This window comes from Sturnira hondurensis, unplaced genomic scaffold, assembly GCF_014824575.4.
Source record: "Sturnira hondurensis isolate 20B ecotype Veracruz unplaced genomic scaffold, ASM1482457v3 Scaffold0022910, whole genome shotgun sequence".
NCBI lineage: Eukaryota > Metazoa > Chordata > Mammalia > Chiroptera > Phyllostomidae > Sturnira > Sturnira hondurensis.
In genome coordinates, this window is record NW_028095541.1 from 1,852,888 (window position 1) to 1,876,813 (window position 23,926).

At 49.0% G+C, this 23,926-nt stretch overlaps 1 protein-coding gene across 5 annotated transcripts in view; it reads left to right on the plus strand.

Annotated features, from left to right (window-relative positions):
- IPPK (inositol-pentakisphosphate 2-kinase) overlaps positions 1–23,926 on the plus strand; it is a 121,781-nt gene that overhangs the window by 24,472 nt on the left and 73,383 nt on the right. For all 5 annotated transcript variants that reach the window (XM_037037143.1, XM_037037142.1, XM_037037144.1 and 2 more), the window contains exons 2-7: positions 11,633–11,845; positions 17,495–17,647; positions 19,118–19,552; positions 20,386–21,381; positions 21,646–21,797; positions 23,207–23,417. In XM_037037143.1, the coding sequence (XP_036893038.1) occupies positions 11,633–11,845; positions 17,495–17,647; positions 19,118–19,552; positions 20,386–21,381; positions 21,646–21,797; positions 23,207–23,417 (2,160 nt within the window). The remainder of the gene's footprint in view (positions 1–11,632; positions 11,846–17,494; positions 17,648–19,117; positions 19,553–20,385; positions 21,382–21,645; positions 21,798–23,206; positions 23,418–23,926) is intronic.

Genomic DNA, 23,926 nt, shown 5'->3' on the forward strand with positions numbered 1-23,926 from the left:
TACAGACATTTGAAGAGGTCAATTTCCATGTGTTTGGGTGCATGCTAATATATATTTCATAGTTTTTTTTAAAGTACAGTTTTAGATGTGCAGAAAACTTTTAAATATATATTTTTATTTTGTTTTAACATGTGTGGATTTTCTTCCCTTTTTATATTACTGTGATGTTATTCCATTCCATCGTGATATCATTTCCTTAGGGAAAATCTCTGTCTGGGAAAGAAGGCTGTGCCCTTCATCCTGCTGTTAATCTTCTCTGTGTTGTGTTGATGCTAAGTCTGATTTATTTGCATATCGCCAAATGATTGCAATTGCTAAATGCCAGATCTCTAGTTGACAGATTCTTGAATGTGTGCCATTACTAAGTATTTTCTACTCAGCTGTTTGGGCCAGCGAATTCAGTGTTGATAGGTTTAATCAAAGACTTTAATCTTTTAATGGTATAAAATCTTTACTTCATAGTAATGTCATTGACCTTGTTAGCTGTATCGACTTCACAGGTGTGATCCCTTTCTTGAGTGTGATGAGTCTTTTGTGGAAATGGGGTTTTACGGGCTGGATGGGAGTTGGCCACACAGAAGTGTCTGAGTGTGGCCCCATGTGACAGGTAACCTCCACCATACTATGTGTTCTTTCCAGTCCTCAGAGTTGCCAGATCTGCCTATGACTTTAGTGAATGGTGAAGCCCTGTGGCTTGGCGGGAGTCCATCAATACCTATTGATCCATCAATATTGAGCACAGACTGGCAGGCCAGCAAGGGGCTTGTGTTTCTTTCTCCTCTTCCTTGCCGAGTTCCGTGCTCTTCCCTCCCTCAGGATAGAAGCAGTGAATTACTGCTTCAGCTAGTTAGGTGGGGCTGGCAGCAGGTCTGTTGGGTATAAGTGTGCCAGCAGATGGTGACTACATGGAGTGAGCCCTCCCTCCCTACCACCAGCTGCCAGGTGGCCTTGCTCTGCCTAAGCCAGTGTCCTGCCCAAGGTGGTGCATACTTGCTCTGAGAATCTGCTCCTGAGTGCAAGAATCTGGTAGGGATACCACTTTGAACTGGCAGAGGGGCACCGGACACTTCAGAGCCTCCTCACTCTGGTTGGGGGATAGAGAGGCTGTGGTGCTGGTAGTGACTGATCAATAGTCAAGACTATTGGTGAGCCGAGGTGGCAGTGATTCTGTTCATTTGGTAGATCTCCAGGATTCCAGGCTTTGGCCTGGTAAATAATACCCTGGAATATAATACTTGGTCTTATATATAAATAAAAAATTGAATTGAAAAATTAAAATGAAAGATTTTTTCCCTGAAAGTTTGGGCCAAAAACATGGGTGTGTGTTATACACAGGAGCACATTATACACCACAAAGTACAGTATTTGCAGGCCTAGAGTAGTTGTGTCAGACTAAGTGTTAGTTCTGTGAGCTTGGACTGGTGACCAGTGCTCATTGCAGAGATGCCCCAAAGCCATTCTTTTGAGCAAGGAAGAGCAGACACACCACTCCATGGGGGCCAAAGGGTCTGGCCTGCATAGGTTCAGGGACAGAACTCACAGGGTTGCTCTTCAAGCCCTGGCACACTTCAGAGTTAAAACTAGGCCTGATGTGGCTTGTTTCACCTGTGCACCTGGGTCCATACAGCTGCCTCAGCACTGGGCATTCCACACACACACCCAGTGTATAGTCAGGTGCACTGAGTGGGAAGAACCAGCCTGGCTCATGGTTAGGGTGGATTCCCAGCAGCAGGTGCCATTGTGCTTCATACCTGCTCTTCTGCCTGCTGGGTGCAGGGATCTGCCATGACCAAGGAGGAAAGGGGCCTCTTGTCCAGGGCTCAGGCATGGGGTTTGGCCACACTCATACCTCCACCTGGATCAGCCCCATCCTTCCAGGTTGTGACCTGTTGTGTATTTCTGCCTCTGCAGTTGGCTTAGGGATGCGTCTTTCCAGCACACACTTAGTTTTTCTGCAGTGAACCACAGGAGGTTGATGCCATATGTTGTTGAGGTGCTGGCCCCCGCAGTCCATATCTGGCCCTCAATCTGGTCTTGTGAAGAATGTTTTACTCACTCTTGCACATGTCAGTGGCTGCTTTCAACCACATCAACAGAGTTGAGAGTTGTTAAGACAGACCCCACGCCTGCACGGTGATTAATTCTGTGTGTCCACTTGGCTGGATTGAGGGAGCCCAGCCAGCTGGTGAAGCATCATTCTGGGTGTGTCTGAAGGTGGTTCTGGAAGAGACCAGCATTTGGTTCAGGAGATGCCTCCCTGTGTGGGTGACATCATCCACTCTCTTGGGACCCAAATTGAACAAAAGGCAGAGTTCTGTGTTTTCTTGAGTTGGGACATCCATGTCCTTTCCTTGTGCACTGGGGCTACAAGATATATGTTTATATGTAGGTATCTCCATGTCCTCTTGGTTCTGTTTTTCTGGGGAACCATGACCAATATAGATTTTGGTACCAAGAGTGTGGAGCTGCTTGGGGTCTCTTCCTGTTTGCCTCCCTGTTTCCACCCTCCCATCCTTGCCCTTGCCCTTGCCCTTGCCCTTGCCCTTGCCCTGGGTACCCCACCCAGAGGGGCATTCTGGCTCCTCCCTTAGTGTTGGGGTAGGACCTAGGGCCAGAACCACTACAGAGGGACTATCTCTCCCCAGAAGGCCTCTGCCCTGAAACACATGGTTAGGAAATGTCAAATGGGGCCTTTTGCTTGGGAAGTCCACATATTCCTTGTGGACACCAGGTTCTCAGTCTCTGTCAGGTTGCTGACTGACCCTGGTTTGGGCCTGAGAACCAGCAGATCTCATTGGGCCCCAGTTCCTGTGCACAGGGATTCTAGCCGGTGGTCTCAGTGTCACATTGGCCTGCATCAGCTCTCTCATTTAGCTGTATTACAGCAAACTGCCTGCAGAACCAGGCTTGGGCCAGACATACCTGTGGGGCTGCAGCATGCTGACCCCTAATCTGGGAGTGCTTCTCCTCAGGTGGTCAACAGATACCCATTCCCTATAATTGTTATCTTTGCTTCTGTGTCTGCTTCTGTCTCTGCATCTCAGCCTAATCGGGGCTATAGTGGCTTGAGTGTCTGGTGGGGCCTTGGGCTTGGTATGATGTGCTTGTTAACCCCTTCCCTGGAGGTCATTGTGGAGGGGCGTGTGTCTTAGCTTGTTGATTATGGTCAAAGTGCTGGCTGTAGAGGCGCTGGTTCCTCTGGAGGTGGGAGGGGAGTGGAGGGGGGGTGCTACCCAGCCACTGGGTGAGCAGAGACTTGATGTGCTGCAAGAATATCTTTGTGACAGCTCCATCCACATCAAACTCTTGTCCTCATCAATGGTCTCAGTTGCTAACTCTGTTGTCTCCAGCTCAGCACATCTCTAGTTGGAACCATAGCCCAGGGCCCCCATGCCTACTCCACTCCTGCTGTGTCCTGCTCTGTGGGCACCCTGAGTACTGGGCCCCACTGCCCTTGGCATCTTGTCCAGGCTATGTCACCCACGTTGGGCTCTCCCAGAGGCAGCTGCTCCTGTTACACCATGCTGCATTGCTGGCGCCTTCCCTGAGATTTGGGGTTCACTCAGTCTGGACCTCTGCACAGTGTCCACCTTTGTGTGGATGAACTTGAAGGGGAGCCAGCTGTGACCTCACACCTGGGCTCACTGGGTGGTGTTAGGGCTTGCCCGGTCTGTGCAGCTTCAGAGCAGTGGGTAGGGTGTGGGCTAGGAGTCTTTGTCACTAACAGCAATCAGCCTGCCCACAGCCAGGGCAGCTCCGGGGGTGGGGGTGGGGGTGAGGGTGGGGGAACATCACAGAGACATTGCCACCACCCGTTGAAGCCAAAACCAGTGTGCTGTATTATTCCAGTAGGTGTTGCCTTTCTTTGTCAGAGCATCTGGGGAATTTTGTGGGCAGGACTAGGTTAGAGGCCCAGGCTGGATTCCCATCTGGAGGCTCTGCCAGTCATAGGGTGGATGTCATTTCTCTGAGTGCTTCCCAGCATGGGTAGGCAGATTTTGAGATGGACTTAATCACACAGGATCGTATGAGGTGGGAATGAGGATGCCTTGGTCAGAAATTGTTCAGACAGGTGGGCTGAGTGACCAGGAGCACAGTTTCCACCTGACTTTCAGCCTCCTGGCCTATGATTAGAGCAGTGAGCACAAGGATGGGGCTCCTAGGTTCACATTCTTCAGGTTGGGGTTAGGATGCTTCAGAAATATTTGAGTTGTTTTAGACAGCTTTATTGAAGTAGAATTGAAATGCAGTAAGTTGAATATATTTAAGGATTCCATTTGATCATGAGATCACCAACATAATAGAGATGATGAAGGTATCCATCACCCTGTGTGTTCCCTAGATGCATTTGTAATCTCCTCCCTCTTCCTCTCCAGGAGAGTGCAATATACATTTATTTATATTTTCTAGTTTTTATATAAAGGAAACCATATAGCATGTACTGGTGGTTGTTTTTGTTTTTTTTTGGTTTGGCTTTCCCCTAAGCATAATTTGAGATGAATCTGTGTTGATATGGTTATCAATAGCTCCTCCCTTTTGATCGCTGAGTACAGGCGAACCTCAGACGTGTTTAGGGTTCTGTTCCAGACCACCAAAATAAAGCGGGTATATAAAGCAAGTTGTTGTCTTTTAGCTGGTGGAGGGTCTTATCTTCAGTTTGTAAAAAATACACACCTATGAAGCACACTAAAACAAAGTACAATGAAATGAAGTGTGCCTATAGTATTTTATAGTGTGGCTGCCCCATGCTTTAAAAAAAAAAATTTTTTTCCTATTGGTGGACATTGGGTTGTTTTCAGTTTTGTTTTGTTCTGAGTCTTTATATGGATATGTGCTTTCATTTTTTTCTTGGGTGAATACTATGGGGTGGTTGGCTATGCTATATCACATACATGCTTAAATTTCAAGAATCTGCCAAATTGTTTTCCTAAGTGTTGTATCGCTTAGCAGCATGTCCCAATTGCTCCACCTCCTGCCAACGCTTGGTAGGGTTAAGCATTTTAATCTTCAGTATTCTAGTAGGTATGTAGTAGTATCTCATTGTAGTGGTCATTTTCCAATGTTGAACATCTTTTCATGTTGTCCTTTTCCATACATACATCTTGGATGACGTATCAGTTCAGGGTTTTTTTTTGCCCATTTTTTACTGTTTTTTTTTTCTTTAAAAAAAAAAAAGATGTATTTTTAGAGAGAGGGGAAGAAGGGAGGGAGGAAGGAGGAAGAGGAAACGTCAGTGCAAGGAAGAAACATTGGTTGTCTCCTCTGTCGGAACTCACAAGCCAGGCAGTGCCCTGACTGAGGATGGAGCCAGTGACCTTACGCTTCACAGGAGGGCACGCAACCAACTGAGCCGCCCCAGTCAGGGATGGGTTGTTTTTCTGAGTTTTGAGAGTTCTTGTATTATGGATACATGTCCTTTATCATATGTGTGATTTGCAAAGACTTTATCCTAGTCTATAACTTGTCTTTTTATTCTCTTAACTTGTCTTTCATCTTAGGTTTGAAGTCCAAATTACCAATTTTTCCTTTTGGGTCTTGTCCCAGGTCACAAATATTTTCTCTTGTTTTCCCCTAGAAGTCTTATACTTTTAATGTTTAAGCCTATGATTTCTTTTAAATTATTTTCATATATGCTCTGAGGTATGGGTAGGTATACTTTTTCCAGCAAATTGTCTTGCATCTGTCAAATCAGTTGTCTGTATGTGTGTAGGTCTATTTCTGGACTTTCTGTTCTGATCAGGACTATTTATCAGTCTTTATGCTGACACTGTACTGTCTTACTTTAGCATTATAAATATTGAAATCAGGTAGTGTTAGTCTTGCTACTTTTCTTTCAAAGTTATTTTCATTATTCTAAGTCCTTTGAATTTCCGTATGAATTTTAGAATCAGATGGTCTATTTCTACTGAGAAATTGGCATTGTGATAAATTGAAAGATCAATTTGCAAAGAAATAGCATCTTAACAATATTGACTCTTCTGGACCATGAACAGGGTATAAGCTATGTGTGATGTATCTCTCCATGTATTTAATTTCTCCCAGCAATATTTTGTGACACTTAGTGGGTAGGTCTTGTATATCTTCTGTCAGATCTAAATATAAATATTTAATATTTTTGATGTTCTTATAAATAGTATGAAATTTTTTCACTTTCTGACAGTTTATTCCTAGTGTATTGATATAAGTTTGATTTTTGTATATTGATCTTGTATCTTGTAACCTAGCTGAAGTCACTTATTAGTTCTAGTGGCTCCTTTATAAAATAGATTCCTTTGGATTTTCTATGTATAGACTGTCGAGTGATGCATGATTAAAACACATTGCATGACAGTCTTACTTCTTTCTTCCCAATCTGGATGACTGATTTTTCTTGCTTCATTGCACTGTAGGTTGGGAACTCCAGAGCAATGTTGAGCAGAAGTGGGAAGGCTCAGCTTTTCACCATTAAATAATGTTAGCTATAAGGTTTTTGGAAGATGCCCTTTATCTTGTTGAGGAACCTCCTTTCTGTTTGCTCAAAGTATCAGGGATGGATGTTGAATTTTGTCAGATTGTTTTCTGCATATTTTGAGGTCATATGAATTTTCCTTTTTGTCTGTTAATATATTGAATCACAATTGCTTTTTCTCCTAATGTTAATCAGCCCTACATTCTTTGGATAAATTCCATTGTATCATGATTCCTTATCCTTTTTACATTTTGGTGGATTCTATTTGACAGAATTTTGTGAAGACTTTTTTACATCTGTGTTTTTCTAGGATATTGGTTTTTAGTTTCCTTTTGTGTGTGTGTGTGTGATGTCTTTGGTTTTGGTTTACAGGTTAATGCTGGTCTCGCAAAATAAATTGTAACGTATCTCTTCCTTTTCAGTTTTCTGGAAGAGTTTGTGTACAGTTGAATTTCTTCCTTTCTTAAATGTTTCATCGAATTCACCAGTAAAGCCATCTGGGCCCAGCATGTTCTCTGTAGGTTTTTAACAGTTACACATTCAGTTCCAGGTTATCTACTTTTTTCTTGAGTGGATTTTGATAGTTTGTCTCTCAAGGACTTTGTTCATTTTATCTAAGTTATGAAGGTGGGGTGGGGGGAGAGAAATACTGGTATGAGAGAAAAATTTGTTGGTTGTCTTCCATATGCGCCCTGACCAGGGATCAAGCCCACAACCTAGGTATGTGCCCTGACCAGGAATCAAACTCAACCTTTTGGTGGATGGGACAATGCTCCAAACAACTGAGCCACCCCAGCCAGGGCCCAGCCTTCTTTGGATGAGTATTGGCATGGTTTGTCTTTTTCTGTCCTTTTTATGTTTTTAAAACAGCTGTATTTTAACAGCTTTACTTATTTCAGTACTTCACATACCACACAATTCTCTTATTTTAAGTATACAATTCAGTGGCCTTTGGTGCATTCACAGATTTGTGCAGTGGTCACCACAACCCATGTTAGATACCCTGCACCCCTCCCAACTCCAACCTCCCAACTCCATCTCTAGCTCAGGGCAACCACTAATCCATTTTGTCTCCAGAGATGTGCCTGTTTTGGACATTTTATGTACAATAAATGGTATACAATAATATATGGTCTTCATAACTGTCTTTTTTCACTTACAATGTTTTCAGAGTTCATGTATGTTGTATCATGTATCAGTGCTTCATTGCTTTTAATTACCAAGTAGTACTCCATTTGATGGATAGACAACATTTTATTTATCCATTCATCAGTTGGTGGACATTTTGGATTGTTTCTACTTTTTGGCTATTACAAATATTTTTGTACAGTAAGTTTTTGTGTGGCTGTATATTTTTATTTCTCTTAGATCTGTGCCTAGGAGTGGAAATGCAGGATTATCTGGTCACTGTATGTTTAACTTTGTGAGGTACTTGTATTCTGTTTTCTACAGCAGCTTCACCCATGTATGGGTTCCAGTTTTTCCAAATCTTCACCAACACTTATCTTCCATTTTTAAAAAAAATTACGGCCATCCTTGTGAGTATGAGATGCTATCTCATTGTGGTTTTGACTTGCATTTCCCTAATGTCTACTAATATCTAACATCTTTTCATGTACTTTCTGGCCATTTGTTTATATTTTTTGAGAAATATCTATTCAAGTTCTTGTCCCTTTTTAAATTGGATTGTTTATTCTTTCATCATTGAATTTTAGGAGTTCTTTATATGTTCTAGATAGTAGACCCTTATCAGATGTAAGATTTAAAATAGTTTTGTCTAATGTGTGAATTGTCTTTTCACTTATAGTGTCCTCTGATACACAGAGTTTTAAAATTTTGAAGTCCAATTTATCTATTTTTTTTTCTTTCATTGCTCATGCTTGTAGTGTCATGTGTAATAATAGCCCATTGCTCACAAAGTCATGAAGATTTACTCGTTTTCTTCTGAGCATTGCTTCAGATCTCACATTTAGGTCTTTGATCCATTTTAGTTAACTTTTGTATATGACGTATGTGATCCAACTTCGTTATTTTGCACACGGATTTGTCTCAGCACCATTTGTTGAAAAATTCTTTCATCATTTAATTAGCTTTATGCCCTTTTCAAATTCAATTGATCACGTACATGAGGATTTATTTCTGGACTCTTTTGTTCCATTGGTCTCTGTTGTCTATTCTTAATGCCAGTTCCACTCTGTTTTATCACTGGAGCCTCATATAAGTTTCAAAGTCGAGAATTTAAGGCCTCCTACTTTGTTATTTTCAAGTTTTGTTTTAGCTATTCATATTCCATATGGATTTCTGTTTGTGCAAAAAAAAGTGCCATTGGAATTTTGGTAGGGGTTGCATTGAATCTCCAGTTAATTGTCTTTTAAAGGGATTTAAATAATGAGAGAAAAACAAGTCTTATATTTACTCACATAGTTACCATTTCTGGTGCTGCTTCCTCCTCCTCATAAATGTACATTTCCACCTGCTACATGTGTTTGGTTTTGCCCAAGTATTTTATTAACATCTTGTAATGCAGGTCTGCTGGTGATAAAAATCTTTTAGCTCTTTTATGTTTGAAGTCTTTATTTCACCTCTGTTGTAAGCAGTTGTCACTGCATGTAGCACTCTGGTTAATTGGCTTTTTGTTTTGTGTTTTCCAAGAGGTTGCTCTGCTATTTCTAGGCTTATCAGAGAAACCTGCTGTAATTCTCTTTGCTTCTGTATAAGGAATATTCGTTTTTCTGGGGCTGAGTTTAGTATTTTCTCTGTGTTCCATGTTTTAAACAGTTTTGTGGTATGCCTTGGTGCAGTTTGCTTTATATTTCTTGTCCTTGGTGTTGATGAGATGCTAGTGCTTGTAGGTTTTATAGTTTCCATCAAATTGGGAAAATTTTCAGCCATTATTTCTTCAAGTATTTTTCTGTCTTCACCCCTGCCCTGGAACTCTTGTTATCTGTGCATTAGTCTCCTTGAAATCCCACAGCTCACTTGTGTTGTTTGGTATTTTCATCTTTTTTTCTGAGTGTTTCATTTTGGATAGCCTTTTTTTACTATTTTTTCAGTTTTCATATCTTTTCTTTTGTGCCATGTAATCTAATGTTAATCCCATCCAGTGCCCTTTTCATCTCACCTCTTGTCCCTCCCTCTTCTATACCTTTGCCTCCTGACCCTGTGCACTCATTCCTGGCTAGTGTCCCTCCCTGATCTGTTACTGTGTCTCAGGTATCCACATCCTTCCTGGGCTATGCCCTGCCCCCTTGGTGGGCTGTGTGACCTGTGATGGGATGCTGGATTTTGACTGGGAGACAGTGCTGTCATTCCTGTGTGTATTCTCATGCTTCATTGTGGGATATAGCTCTTGGATCCTTTCAGGTTTTGCCCTTAAGTGTTGTTGGTTAGGACCAGAGAGGATTTACCTGGCTCTATTTTGGCCAGGGCCTATTAGAGTGATGGGATGATTCCTTCTATCCTGCTGGTGGCTCTCTCCCAGCCTTAGTGGCTTACTCAGAGGCTTGCACAGACCATTCCCTGGGAAGACTCAGGGCTCCTCTGTCTGCAGGTCTGCTACCATCACTGCCTGTCTACCTTCTTTCAGCACTGCCTCGTCCTCTTAGATTAGCTCACCACCTTGTACTCTTTCTGTTCCATGGCTGGAGTTCCTTCTGAGAGGGGCTGGGGCTGACCTGGAAGCTTATATGTGTCCTGCCTCTCACTACCTGATGTCCAGTGACTTGAAAACCAGTGCTCGATCACATCAACTTCCTAGTTATTTTTAGTGTTTCCACATAGGGGGTAGATCAGTCCCTGCCATGGCTTTGAGTTGATGGTGGGCGGGGGGGAAGGGTGCAAGTCTTTCATATTTATAGTCTTTGGAAAGCTTCCTGGGTGCTCAGGCTGTCTTCAGCAGGCCTGGACTCGCGTGTGTGTGTGCATTGCAGCATTGAGCCATTCCACTTCTGGACAGCCTCTGAGGGTGACTCAGTGCCTCATGGGATGTCTGCATTTTGGCTGAAGGTTCGTGAGCGTGTTCTGCTCTGTCCACCCAGTTAGGCTTGTCTGGAGGTTTGGAAAGACACCATGAGCTTGGTGCTTTCCTGCCCTCCTGGGAGCATGGCAGGTTCTGGGAGTCCCAAGACCGGTGTGCAGCTGGGAGTCAGGCAGCCACCCAGGGTGGGGCAGGTCCTGCATAGACACAGTTTGTGCTCTGGGTTTTCCCTGACCAGGATGGAGGAGGAGGATAGCAACAGAAATCACAGGGTTGAGCTCACTTGGTTTGAAAGTAAACTGAACGGCTCTGTCAGTGTCTGGGGGCAGATGAGCAAGACCCGCCAATGGGAGGGCAAGCTGTTAACCTAACCAGACCCTGTTTTATTTAGGCAGTACCCCCACTGCAGAGAAACAAGTCACTTTCTTGTGTAAGAAACAGTCCCGCCCAGTAACGTCTTATACATAGCTTTGCACATTTTCCCAAGTGTTTTCTTAGATTAAATTCCTAGGCTCATATTAATCTACTGTATTAGTCTGGTTGTATTGGCATATTAACCTAGGCACTCATAGTAAGTGTGTGAAAATGTTCCTATTTCTGTCAAGAAATAAAGGCATCAGTTTTCTTGCTGTCCAGGAGCCCTGTAAAGGATAGGGTCTCCCTCACGTCTGCATGGGACAGCCAGTGGGAAGGGCACACTGGGGAGGACACCCAAGATTGGCCCGTGGGGATCCTGTCTTGGCTACTGGGATGTACAGGGCTGGAAAGAAGGAGAAGCAGAGGTACTTCCTGGGGGCCTGGCTCCTTGCCTCGGGGACAAGACATGATGGGAGCCCCCGCTGGTCCAGGACCCTTGCCTTGTTGCTCTTTACCATGGGGGCTTCTTCCTGTGCCCTTTTGCCTCTCACAACCCAAAGCCCTCCCGGGTCCAGGGGTGACAGCATCCTCTCCTGTCTGGCAGTTTTAGCTCCACACCCAGGTCCTGGGAGGGCAGGTGGAGTCTCTTGAATTAGGCACAAGTAGTGGCTTGGCAGCAGGCTCCGAGAGTCCTGGTTCATGCTATGGTTCCCTCATGCAGGCCTGGGCTCCATTGGGCATAAGTGTCACTAGGACGAGTGGACAGATCTGGAATCAGCTGCCCCCAGGTCCAGCTCTGTGCACACTTGGAAGAGTGCTGCTTGGCCCACTCTTTTGGTGTCTGTTCTCAGGCGTTTGGACAGGTGCATACGAACCACAGGAAGGTGGCTGCGGATGGTGAGAGCCGGGAGGAGAGTCTGATCCAGGAGTCGGCCTCCAAGGAGCAGTATTACATGCGCAAGGTGCTGGAGCTGCAGACGGAGCTGAAGCAGTTGCGCAACGTGCTTACCAATGCACAGTCGGAGAGTGAGCGTCTAGCCTCTGTGGCACAGGAGCTGAAGGAGGTACCTTGGGCTGGGCAGGCTGCCCAATGGGTGAGGAGACAGTCCCCGTGTGCCTGTGGAGGGTGGTGGTGTGAGGGCCACACCACTACCCATTCCACCTGCCCAGCTTCAGCCTCCCCTGGTCCAGGGTCTGGTAATTGTCCTGGCTCTAGGTGCGAGTGGGTATGAATCCTGGGTCTCAAGGGCATCTTATTCCTCTGGGAGAAAGTGGGACTATAGCCTCCATCTGCCAGCTCCTGACAAAGAAATCAGAAGGGGTTGCTGCAGACAACACCCAGGATCAGCTTGGCTCCTGACAGGGAACTGGCTGTGAGAGGCCTGAGTAGAGAATAGAGGGAAGTGGCTAGTGACCTCTCAGGAGGTGGAAAGATGGGTCACTGACCCCAAAACAGAATTGGACAGGGATGGCAGGTGGAGCTAGAAGTCTTTATGAGCTGTAGTCCTAGCCATGGTTTGGGGGCTCCTGGTCCTCAGAGTTCCAGGGTTCTTAGGAAGGCAAAAGACCATGTTTTGAGCCTCAAGAGAGGCACACCCTCTGTTCTGAGGGGAGGGCAAAGACAGGTGACCAGACAGGCAGTTGGTTCTGAGTGCTGACCAGCTCTGATGTCCACATGTCAAACATGATGGTCCCAGAGGGCTGGGAGGGGACACTGGCAAAGTTTGGGACAGAGTCCAGGGGCTAGCAGTAGCAAGAGAGCAGTCACCCTTCCTGCTTGGGTTCATTTGGGTCAGAGAGCATTGAGGCCTGTGGGCCTGGGAGGAGTTTGGCTTTGATCTGGGGGTGGGCTGAACTTGGAAGCCTACAGCCAGAATATGTGATCTCATTTCCTCTCACAGGATCACCCTGGTCAGGGTGGGGAGGAGAGCCTGTCAAAGTGAGGAGCTGACCTCCTCACTGCCCAGCCCAGGTTCATTCTGCCCTTAGCTTCTCCCAGAAGGGCCTATCCTGGGCTTTGAGGAGAGTGCTGGGACCTGCTGACTCCTGGTTGTGCGTGCCAGGAAGTGAGCTCAGCCAGTCCCACAGGATGTTAAAGAACAGGTCTGGTGGGGCGGGGATCCTTGCTGTTCCTGTTAGTGCTTCAGGAGAAAGTCTGCCATTCCTCATGCTTCCTCAGCTACCTCTTTCTCCCAAGGCAGAGCTTGCACCCCTGAAGTCCCTGTGAGGCAGGGCATGTGGAGCCTTCCTGGGTTTCCAGGTTAGGGAGGAGGTTCCCTACTGTCACCAGCTTGGACCAGATCCCTGGTCAGTCCCCTCTGTTGTTGGCTTCATTTGTACCCCACTCCCATCCCTCTTCCCCTCCCTCTCCTGTGGCTCTTCCACCAGTCCTGCCCTGCTGTCTCTGCCCCGGCTGCAAAGCCAAGCTCCTCTGTGGCCTCTGACATGGCTGTCTTTCATGCATGGGCATGTATAAGGCTCACGCCCAAGGCTCATACCTGGCTGAGGGCCCTGGACCATTAGGACATGATACCAAGCACTGTCCCCAATGAGCACCAGCTTGGCTGCCTCAGGATAACCTACCTGCACAAGCCTTTCAAGGTTACCCCAATGAGATGCCCCTTTCACAAGGAGTGTATCTGTGTCCCAATGCCCAGTCTTGACCTGTCACATTCAGTGACTGATGAGCCAGCCTGTCCATCCTCCTTATACAACTAACTTAAAAGTTTGTACCCCCATGCCCAGCTCACCAAATGTCCCTCTAGCCTTGGGTCCTAACCTCTATACTGTATGTTGTCTGGCCAGGTAGCTTCTGTCCAGGGATGTGACCCTGAGATCCATTTTGTAGGTGGGGAAGTAGAGTCCCAGGAAGCCAGGCATGTCTTCACCTAGCTGGAAGCTGAGTCAGGTCCTGTTCATATGGTGGGGGCTGCCCTTGAGAAATAGGCCTGCTGGTTGTAGAGGGGTCAGCCTCATCTGCCAAGGTGGGCCCCCGGGAGATCTTGCTGTCCAGGTATATCGTGCTTTTCCTGTTCTAATGGACCCTTTGTGTCTCAGGCCCTGTGCAGCCCCCAGAGTGATAGGGATGCCCCAGTAGCAGTCCCCTCTAATCCAGGCCAGGAGCCAGGAAAGGACTTATTTCCTTCTGTGGTGACAGCTGGGTCTCCAGGACTAGCTGGAGGGAAGCTGGGCATTTGGTCACAAGGTTGAAGTATGTGGTAGGTCAAGAGCAGCAGCATCAGACACCAGGTGAGCTCTGCAGCCTGGAGTGGACACCCATGTCCAGAACCAGGTGATGGAAGTTAGGGGGCTTGTCACGAAAGTGGACAGCCTGGGGACAAGAGGGGGAGCCCTGGGTGTGGAGGAAGCAGCACAGGTGGGGCCCAGCAGGGGTGGAGGAGCTATGGGGCTGTGATGGTTCTGAGGGAACAAACCCTATGAAGAAGCACACATTCCTCCAGGGAGCAGGGCTGGGCCTGAGTCACTAAGGTGTGACATCTAGCAGCCTCCCACCAGGAGATCAGGGGAGTTGGTGAGGGAGGGTCTGCAGGGGACAGGGTGGATGCCCCTGCTCGGGCAGCCTACACAAGGTGAGCTCACTCTCAGCCCCTAAAATTACACATGAAAAACACTCACCTTCCCAGACACCCAGGAAGAGGTGCCCCTAGCCCCAGGCAGACACACCTGCTGCCTCCATCTTGCTCCCCATTCAGAGCCTGGTCTTTGCCTGGCAGCTGCAGCCATGGTCACTGGGACTTCCTAGGAGCCGAATTCTAGTTTATTACATTTACTTAATTTTTATGAAGCACAACTGGTCATGCATGCCTTGTGGCTGCAGTGTGTACAGCAGAGTCATAGGACCTTCCATATCCCTGCAGAACCACATTCCTTGGCCTATCCCAGGACTGTCTGGTCAGACTGGCTTCAGTGTCTGCTTCAGGATCACAGGTGCAGCCTGAGTGGTTGTTCATCATCTATTAGAACCTGCTGGAAGAATGGTAGCAGGAAGTGTGGCTGGGGACCCAGGCCCCTGGGGCCACAAGGAGACAGCCCTCGCCTATGGAATCACAGCCCCAGCCCTGCCTCACACTGCCTGTCTGGCTTGCATGGTCATCACGGGCACCTGTGTGAGGCTGGTCCCCAGGTTCCCTTCTCTGATGCTCCCTCCTGTTCCTTGTGTCTTTGTTCCCCCTAAGTCCCTCCCTTAACTGACCCAAGGCCTAGCACGCCACTGTGGTTCTCAGTGCCTCCTGGGGTAGACAGGGAGAGAGGGTAGAGGCCTGGCCAGAGGACAAAGGCCTGGCGTGGTCTGGGTCCTGCTCTTGTGATCTGCTGGTGCATTCCCTAAAACCACTTCTCTGATGGTTCCAGGATGGCCATTCTCTGGTGTGTGTCCTCTGCACATTCTTCCATGGGCCTCTGCATGGTTTCCTCATCGAAGGGGGTACCTTCCTTTCAGGGCACCTAAGGGGTTAAGGTGTGATTGTGCTGGGTAGACAGGGAAGGAGCTCCGAGGGGCATAGGAAAGGGTGACTGACATATCAGGTGCCTACTGGGCCCCTGAGGCTGGCATTGTAGTCACTTTTTTAAACCAACAAGTAACCTGAGGTCAGGGGTCCTTTGGAAAGGGGAGCTGAGATGAGACCCCCTATTTGCCCACCTTCGTCCTCCATCAGGGATGCCATTGACAGCAGTAAGAAGGTGCCTTCCTGGGGGAAAACCATACTCCACGGTGGCTAGTTGGAGCTTGTTTGAGCCCATGGATTTTGGGTGTGTGTTGGGTGGAGGTTCCTGAACCTGTAGTGTGGAGTGGGAGCTTGGTCACTGTGGAAATCAAGGTGCAGGCCTGCAAGTCCTGCAGTGTCCCTAAATGGCACCTTCTGCTGCTGTGCAGTGTCCTGGGCCAGTTGTAACCTGGATGTGCCTTGCCTCACTGCCCACAGGGCCCACTGCGGACTTGGCCAAGGAGGAAGGCGGGACAAGGCTCTTGGGGCTCTAGGGGACCCCTACAGGCTCTGCCCCAGGCATGTCTGCCCCAGTACTGAGTTAGTAAGGTCCAGTCTGCCTCAGCCATATGGGAAGCTACACTGAGTTTTTCTTTCCGCAGCCTAGAGGTCCTGTTGCAGAGACCTGTGGGGAGCTGGGGGGTTTTAGATCTTCCTCTCAGTTTCCACTCTGCTAGGTGGCTGTATTTGGTGATGCCACCTGTGTTTGGGCACTTCCTGCAGGTCAAGCATCCTGACTTAGCAAAGAAAGAGGGAGGATTTGACCAGAGGTTTTGGGCAGAGAGATAAGCAAGCCCCAGCTTGTGTGTTCACGGGAAGCTGGAGAGGCTGTGTGTGTGGAGGTGGTGGGCAGTGGCTTGGTACAGCGAAGGGCTCATGGCCACAGTCTGCTGAGAGCAGTGAAACCAGTGAGGGGCTCCAGCAGCATTTGAGCAGAGGAGAAACGATGTAAGAGGAAAACCAGTTGTGTGAAAGCATCCCCTCTGACTAGAGGTGGGGAGACTAGTTCAAGCAGATGAGCTAGTTGTCACCTGCTGTGTGACCCACAGCAGGGTGGGCTGGTGCATGGATGACTGTGAAGGCCGAAGCTTCCCTGCCAGGTTTCCTCACCACACTCTTCACAATGGAGAAGAGGCCCTGAGGGGTGCACTGAGGCAGCTATGCGGGGGCAGTGCCCCTCACAGGCTGCTCCCTGCCTCCTGTGTCCACAGGCTGCAGCCCCCCCAGGTCCTAGGCCCTGCTCCTATCTGAGTCAGTTTGAGCTGTCACCACATCAGTCTCATTAAGGGGACCACTTGGAGCAACAGGGTGAAGGGAGATGGTTTGTCTAGGGGACAGTTCTGTCCCAGGTACATTGGCCATATCTGGAGACATTTTCAGTTGTTAATAGCAGGGGAGGGGGCTGCTAAACATCCATCAACATTCAGGATGACCGCAGAAGGTTGCAAAATCTGGGGCCCAGGGACTGAGGTTCTGGCACATGTTGCCGGTGGCAGCCTTCTCCCTGCAGGACATCTGAACCCTCAAGGCAACTTGAGTCAGGAAAAAATTTTTAACAGCTTTATTGAGATAGTTGACATCCTTACTCATCCACTTAGACTGTACAATTGAGTGGGTTTTAGTATATTTAGATTTACACACCACCACAAACCAGCTGTAGAACATTTCCTTGCTCCAGAAAGCAGTCTCTGCCCACTCCTCCACCTGCTCCCTCGCCCCCCCACGAACACTATTCTGCTTTCTATCTCTGAATTTGCCTTTTCTGGACATTTAATCTGTGTGGAATCATACAGTACATGACCTCTTGTGTCTGATTTTTTTCAGTCATAACATTTTTGAGGTTCATTCATGGTATAAAGTATATCAGTTGTATGAATGTGCCACACATGTTTATCTGTTCTTTACTTTGTTTAGCAATTTCTCTGGGTTGCACGCCAAGGAGCAGCATTGCCAGGTCTGGTGGTAAATGAAACTGCTGGAGCGGCTGCCGCCTATCTCCACCGCACTGTACCACTGTGACCTATTTTGCAGATGGAGAAATGGAGTCAGGCAGCTGAGGCCCTGTGCTGTTCACCTCTGCCTCACACTGCCCAGGGCCCCAGCTCCCCTCCAGCCAGCCACACTTGCCCTGACTGCACTGAGCCACTGAACTTCAAGGGTAGCAGGGCCAGCTGGGGCAGGCTGCTCACCTCACCTTCCTCCTGGCAGATCAATCAGAATGTGGAGCTCCAGCGGGGCCGCCTTCGGGACGACATCAAGGAATACAAGTTCCGGGAGACCCGCCTGTTGCAGGACTACTCAGAGCTGGAGGAGGAGAACATCAGCCTGCAGAAGCAGGTGTCTGTGCTCAGGCAGAACCAGGCGAGTGTCTGGCTGGGATGGGTGAGTTGTCTCTGGGTCGTGGACCTTGCACCACCTCACTTTGCCATTTCATGTGGTCAGAAGACCACACACTGCTATGAACCAGGTGAGTGGTGGCAGGGTCTGGCTCCTCAATGACCATAAATGAGAACAAGGCCTCTGGCTTTGGTGTAGGCTGACATTAGCCTGGCCAATGTGTCCTGGCCAGCAAAAAATGGGGGGAAATGCAGGAGATGGTGAAGAAGTGATAGCAAAAACTCCAGGGGCTGGGTATCTAGCTCAGTCCCCTCTGAGGTGCTGACAGGAAGTCCAAGGTACTCCATGCCCTGTGGGACCCTGAAACTGTTAGCATGCTTATCCCTCCTGCTGTCTCAGGTTTGCCAGTCCTCTTTGATTTTTTGTGGTTCTGGGCCTTGAGGGACCCTCTGGGTGAAGCCAGTGGGCCTCCCTTGAGGAGCAGTGTGGAGATGTTCAAGCTGTCAGCTCTTGCTCTTGAGTAATCTCAGCAATGGGTGGGATGAGGAGGAGGGTCACCTTCACTTGTGTCAAGACAACAGGTAGTTCTGGACACTCAGGTCCCTCAATGCCTATCCCTGTTACCTACCTCTCCAGGAGCCACCCCTCCACAGTGTAGGGACTAGGGAGACCTTTTTCCCAGTTTAAATTCTGCATAGGGAAGTGTGGACCCATTTGTTTACAGAACCTCTGTGTTTGCAAAAGCCAGCAGAGAATACACTTCTGCCCAAGAATGCAGGTATAGGAGCTGCACAGGAGGCCCACTGTGACACTGTGGGTCACACACAAGGATCCTGAGAAGGAGACCTCACCCTCAGGCAGCACATGGTAGAGTCAAGCCCTCTCCTAGGAATCCTCCTCCCCCAGCCTGCAACCAGCAGAGATGTACTTACTCTGCCTCTGAGTGGCTTGTTCCTTTTATTTTCTGCAAATGCTACAGAATAATTAGAAATGCTTTGTTAAATTGCACATAGACTGATTCCCCATATTAAGCACAGGTTTCTGCCTACTTCTTTGTCCATCTGCAAATACAGTTGTAGCAGGATTCTGCCTCTCCTACTCACTTGGGCATCTCTCGGTGGGGGTAGTGAGTGGCTATGGCAAATCCCGCTTCAGTGGGAACTGCAGTTTCTTTGTTTTGAAATGTACTTGGAATTCATGGTTATAGCACACATTTAGATACATATTTTGTATTAAAATATTTAATTAACTGTTAATATTAGGTAGTTTAATAGAATTTAAGATCAGTATACAGTTGGTAACATATTACATCATCTAACAAATTTGCAGTGTGGATATTTCTGTTCTGGCTTTTGCATTGCTCACACAACATGCACACTTGTCCTGACTGTTAACACCTCATGCTCAGAACCGCTACATCAGCCATGGAATCAGCAAGCTGGTGCTTCCTCCTGATCACTCAGGCTCAGAAGAGTATTGACCCTTCTTTCTCAGGTGGAGTTTGAGGGCCTCAAGCATGAGATCAAGCGTCTGGAGGAGGAGACCGAGTACCTCAACAGCCAGCTGGAGGATGCCATCCGGCTCAAGGAGATCTCAGAGCGGCAACTAGAGGAGGCACTGGAGACACTGAAGACAGAACGGGAACAGAAAAACAGCCTGCGCAAGGAGCTGTCGCACTATATGAACATCAATGACTCCCTGTATACCAGCCACCTGCATGTTTCCCTGGAAGGCCTCAAGCTCAATGATGATGCCGAGACCCTGGCCAATGGCTTTGAGCACAGCTGCCTGGCCAAGCTGCCGCTGGACAATAAGACCTCCACACCCACCAAAGATGGCTTGGCCCCACCTTGTCCCAGCCTCGTGTCTGACCTCCTCAGTGAGCTCAATCTTTCTGAGATCCAGAAGCTGAAGCAGCAGCTAATGCAGGTGAGTGGTGGGTGTGCGGGTGGAAGGGGAGGTCCACCTCTATTTCTGCCCTCACAACCCACACTTTGTTGATGTTACCTACCTTATCTTACGTTTGTCTTAAACTCTGTTGCTACATAAGTGACCACAGCATTACAGGTAGAAGGAACCCAGAGAAGTGGGTTCCTGTTTATGAGATTGAAGTCTCAGTGCTGCCCAAGGTTTTCTCATATCCCTCTGCATTGCCTACCTGCAGTCTTCGCCTCTGTTTTGTGGACATGTCACATCAGAGTTTTGTGTCCTGACTGAATGGAATCCCAGGGTCTGTACTATGTCCCCTCAGTTTGCATCTCTCTGAGGAGGAACCCACCTGGCCTCCCAAGTCTCTGTGGAGAGGAGGACCAACAGTGGCCCCACCCATGGTACCCTCCCCCTAGACATGTTACTGAATTCAAGAGGTCTGCCATTTGGGGTGTTCTGTTCAAGAAGATAGTTATATTTACTTGAAGCAATTAAAGGAGACAGGATCCATATCCAAAGCTCTGCCTCCCTCCCAGAAGGGAAGCTTAGCTATTGCTTATATGTACTATTTGGTCAATTACACATTGCTTTCTTCTTTGTAGACATTTACCCTGTTCAATTACTGTCAAGCTCATTCTATTTATAGCTGGTTCTGAAAAATACTGTGCTTCATTTTAACATAACAATAGTATTTAGTAAGAACTGCCCAGACCCTGAGACATTTGTCCTAACAGTGTCACAGACTGGCCAACAGGAAGACTGGTGGGGTCACTGCTGGGACTATCTGGGGGTCCCTGCAGGCTTTTGACAGGCCCATCTCTGTGCCTTTGCAGGTGGAGAGGGAGAAGGCAGGCCTGCTAGCAACACTGCAGGAGGCACAGAAGCAGCTGGAGCAGGCTCGGGGGACCCTGTCAGAGCAGCGCGAGGAGGTGAAACGCCTCACGGAGAGCCTGAGTGCTTTGCAGCGCCTGCAGGCTGGCAAGGAGCGGCGCACGGCCCTGGACAGTGAGAAGGAGCACGACAGCCATGAGGATGGTGACTACTATGAGGTGGACATCAATGGGCCTGAGATTCTGGCCTGCAAGTACCGCGTAGCTCTGGCAGAGGCTGGTGAGCTCCGGGAGCAGCTGAAGACCCTACGCAGTGCACATGAAGCCAGCGAGGCTTGGCATGCCGAGGAGAAAGGCCGACATGAGGCAGAGAGCCAGGCGCTTACTGAGAAGGTTTCCCTGCTAGAGAAAGCCAGCTGCCAGGACCGTGAGCTGCTGGCGCGGCTGCAGACAGAGCTGAAGAAGGTCAGTGATGTCGCAGGTGAGACACAGGGCAGCTTGAATGTGGCCCAGGATGAGCTGGTAACCTTTAGTGAGGAGCTAGCCAGCCTGTACCACCATGTGTGCATGTGCAACAATGAGACACCCACTCGTGTTGTGCTGGACTATTACCGTGAAGGTCCAGCCGGTGCTAGCCACTGCGGTCCTGAAGCATGTGGGCACCGCTCACCTGTCCTGCCCAAGGGGCCACTGGCTGCAGAGGGCGGGACTGGGGACAGCAGCCCCTCGCTGTCCTCACCCCTGAGTGACCCACGTCGGGAGCCCATGAACATCTACAACCTGATTGCCATCATCCGTGACCAGATCAGGCACCTGCAGGCAGCTGTGGATCGTACCACAGAGCTGTCACGGCAGCGCCTGGCCTCACAGGAACTGGGCCCCGCCACAGACAAGGACCGGGAGGCACTCATGGAAGAGATCCTCAAGCTCAAGTCTCTGCTCAGCACCAAACGGGAGCAGATCACCACACTGCGTACGGTGCTGAAGGCCAACAAGCAGGTGTGCACTGTGCTTGGGCAGGTGGGAGGTTGGTGGGAGTGCCTCAACCTTTTCAGCTTCTCAGGGTCTGTGTCATCACAGGTCAGCTCAGGCCTCAGGTTGTGGATAATGTTGGTCATGCTACTTGGGGTTAAAGCCTCAACTTAGTATTGTGGGGAGGAGCTGGGTACTGAGGGGCCAGGCAGGTTGCAGTCTTGGCCTGTAATAGGCAGACCCTTCCCCCGTTCTCTCTACCCATGCATCCTGTATGTCTTTGACCCCCAGACAGCTGAGGTGGCCCTTGCCAACCTGAAGAGCAAGTACGAGAACGAGAAAGCTATGGTCACTGAGACCATGATGAAACTGCGCAATGAGCTCAAGGCCCTCAAGGAAGACGCAGCTACCTTCTCCTCCCTGCGCGCCATGTTTGCCACCAGGTAACACTGACTTCCTGTCACTGCTCAACTGGTGGCCCAGCAGTTTAGTGCTGGCGGAAGTGTCGTTCTTGCTGTTTGTGAAAACCCAGAAGGTACCGATTGTGTCCACTATATATGTAAGATGAGGAAGCTGAAGGTCCTTAGTGGCTAGTCTGCCGGTGGGCAGGTTACACAAGGTAGATCTTGGGGCCAGTAGTGACAAAGTGACAAATGGGGCCATTAGTGACAAGTGACAAATGGGTTTGCCCCCAGAACTTGGCTGGAAGTTTGTGAATTAAGAAGCAAGGCTTTTCTTACCACCAACCCCCCTTCCTCTCAGTGTCCCCTGTCTGACCCTGTCAGTCCGAGATTGGGGTAGGAGCAGTAGGAGTGGAGAGGGGTGGTGGAGGCAAAGCTGTGGGCCTTGAGGGAAGTTCACAGCTTCGTGGCGTTTCTGCCACCCACTGGGGCATGGTGCCATCTGCTGACCTGTTTCAGGCAGGTCCTGGGGAATGGCCTGGATGGCCCCTAGGTGGTCCAAATGCATTATCAAGGGTGGGGAGGCTGAGGCTCCCCAGGTTAAGTAGGGTTGGAACTGAGCTCAGGGCTTGCTTTTCCTCACGCTGGGTGAGGTGGTGGATGACCCCCACCTCCTGGAGGGGGAAGGGAAAAAACAAAGTTAGTTCCAGGCTTCTCCTAAGCTTCCTCTCCTGGGCAGAGTGCTTGGGAAGGATCTGTTAGTACCTCAGCACTGGTATGTTGACCCTCACTTCCTCAGCTTGTTTAAAAAACCTGACTTCTCCAATGGAGCTGAGATCACAAACATTTTCATCTCAGGGCGAGCGCTAAAATTCACTGTTGGCCCTGGGCCCTGCGGAAGGGAGAGTTGTGGCAGGCGGGCATGCCCAGTACCCCCTCAGCTCAGGCCCCACTCTGTCCCTCAGGGGACAGAGCCTGAGTGTGCATCTCTCTCTCTTAGCTCCATATTCAGGTGTGTCTGTGTGTGTGTGTGTGTGTGGGGGGTGGTCACATGTCACAGTTAAGCAGAAGCCAAAATGGGCTAATCACTACACCCACATGCACCCTTCCTAGGCTCTGGTTTGCCATTTGGTTCAGATTTACTAAACTCATGTGTGGATATGCTAATCTGGGAACAAGCAAAGCCCTTTCCTTGGATTTATCCCCATACTCTTGAGAGCCAGGTGATGTCTTGCCTCTAACCAACTGCCTCTGGGTTACCTGAAGGCCTTCCCTCCCTCAGTGAAAACCAGCTTCATAGAATCCCTGCCAGAGAAAGCCAAACTGCTGAGGGGGCAGGGCCTCTTCTTCTAGCCTGATGAGCAGAGCGACCCCATTGAGGTCCCCTCACCAGTGCTCATGTCCCCCACCCGGGTCCTTCAGCTATGCTCTCACCTCTGATGTCTCCACAGGTGTGACGAGTACATCACACAGTTGGATGAGATGCAGCGGCAGCTGGCAGCCGCTGAGGATGAGAAGAAGACACTCAACTCACTGCTGCGTATGGCCATCCAGCAGAAGCTAGCACTGACCCAGCGGTTGGAGCTGCTTGAGTTGGACCATGAGCAGACCCGGCGGGGTCGTGCCAAGGCTACCCCCAAAGTCAAGCCCAGCACCCCTAGTGTAAGTCACGCCTGTGCCTGCGCCAGCGACAGGACCGAGGGCACTGGGCTCACTGCCCAGGTGCTCTGTGGTGAGAAGTATAACATTTGCTGTGATTAGGGCCTCAGGGCTGCACACTGCAGCTAACCTATTGCCGCCACCTGTCCGCTTCACCTCAACTAACCCAGCAGCAGCGGGACCGCGGTGCTAGGCTGGTCTTAACCATGACTAACGCACAGAGGGAAGGACTTAGCTGAGGTGGTGTGCTGCTCCACCTGGACAGTGCAAGCTAGGTGTCTGCTTCTCATCCCCTGGGACCACCCTTCACAGCAGCTGCTCTCTTGGTGGGGTAGGGGTTGGGGGTCATGGTGGGGTTGGAGCCATGACTCACTGAAAAAATGTGGCTTCCCAGGACCTGAGTGTCATCAGCTCTGCTGATGAAACTTGCATGTATCTAAAACAGCTGTGCTGCTCCAGCACCCAGGGAGCACTGTTAGAGGTTCTAGCTGGGTTCTAGCTCCTTCATCACA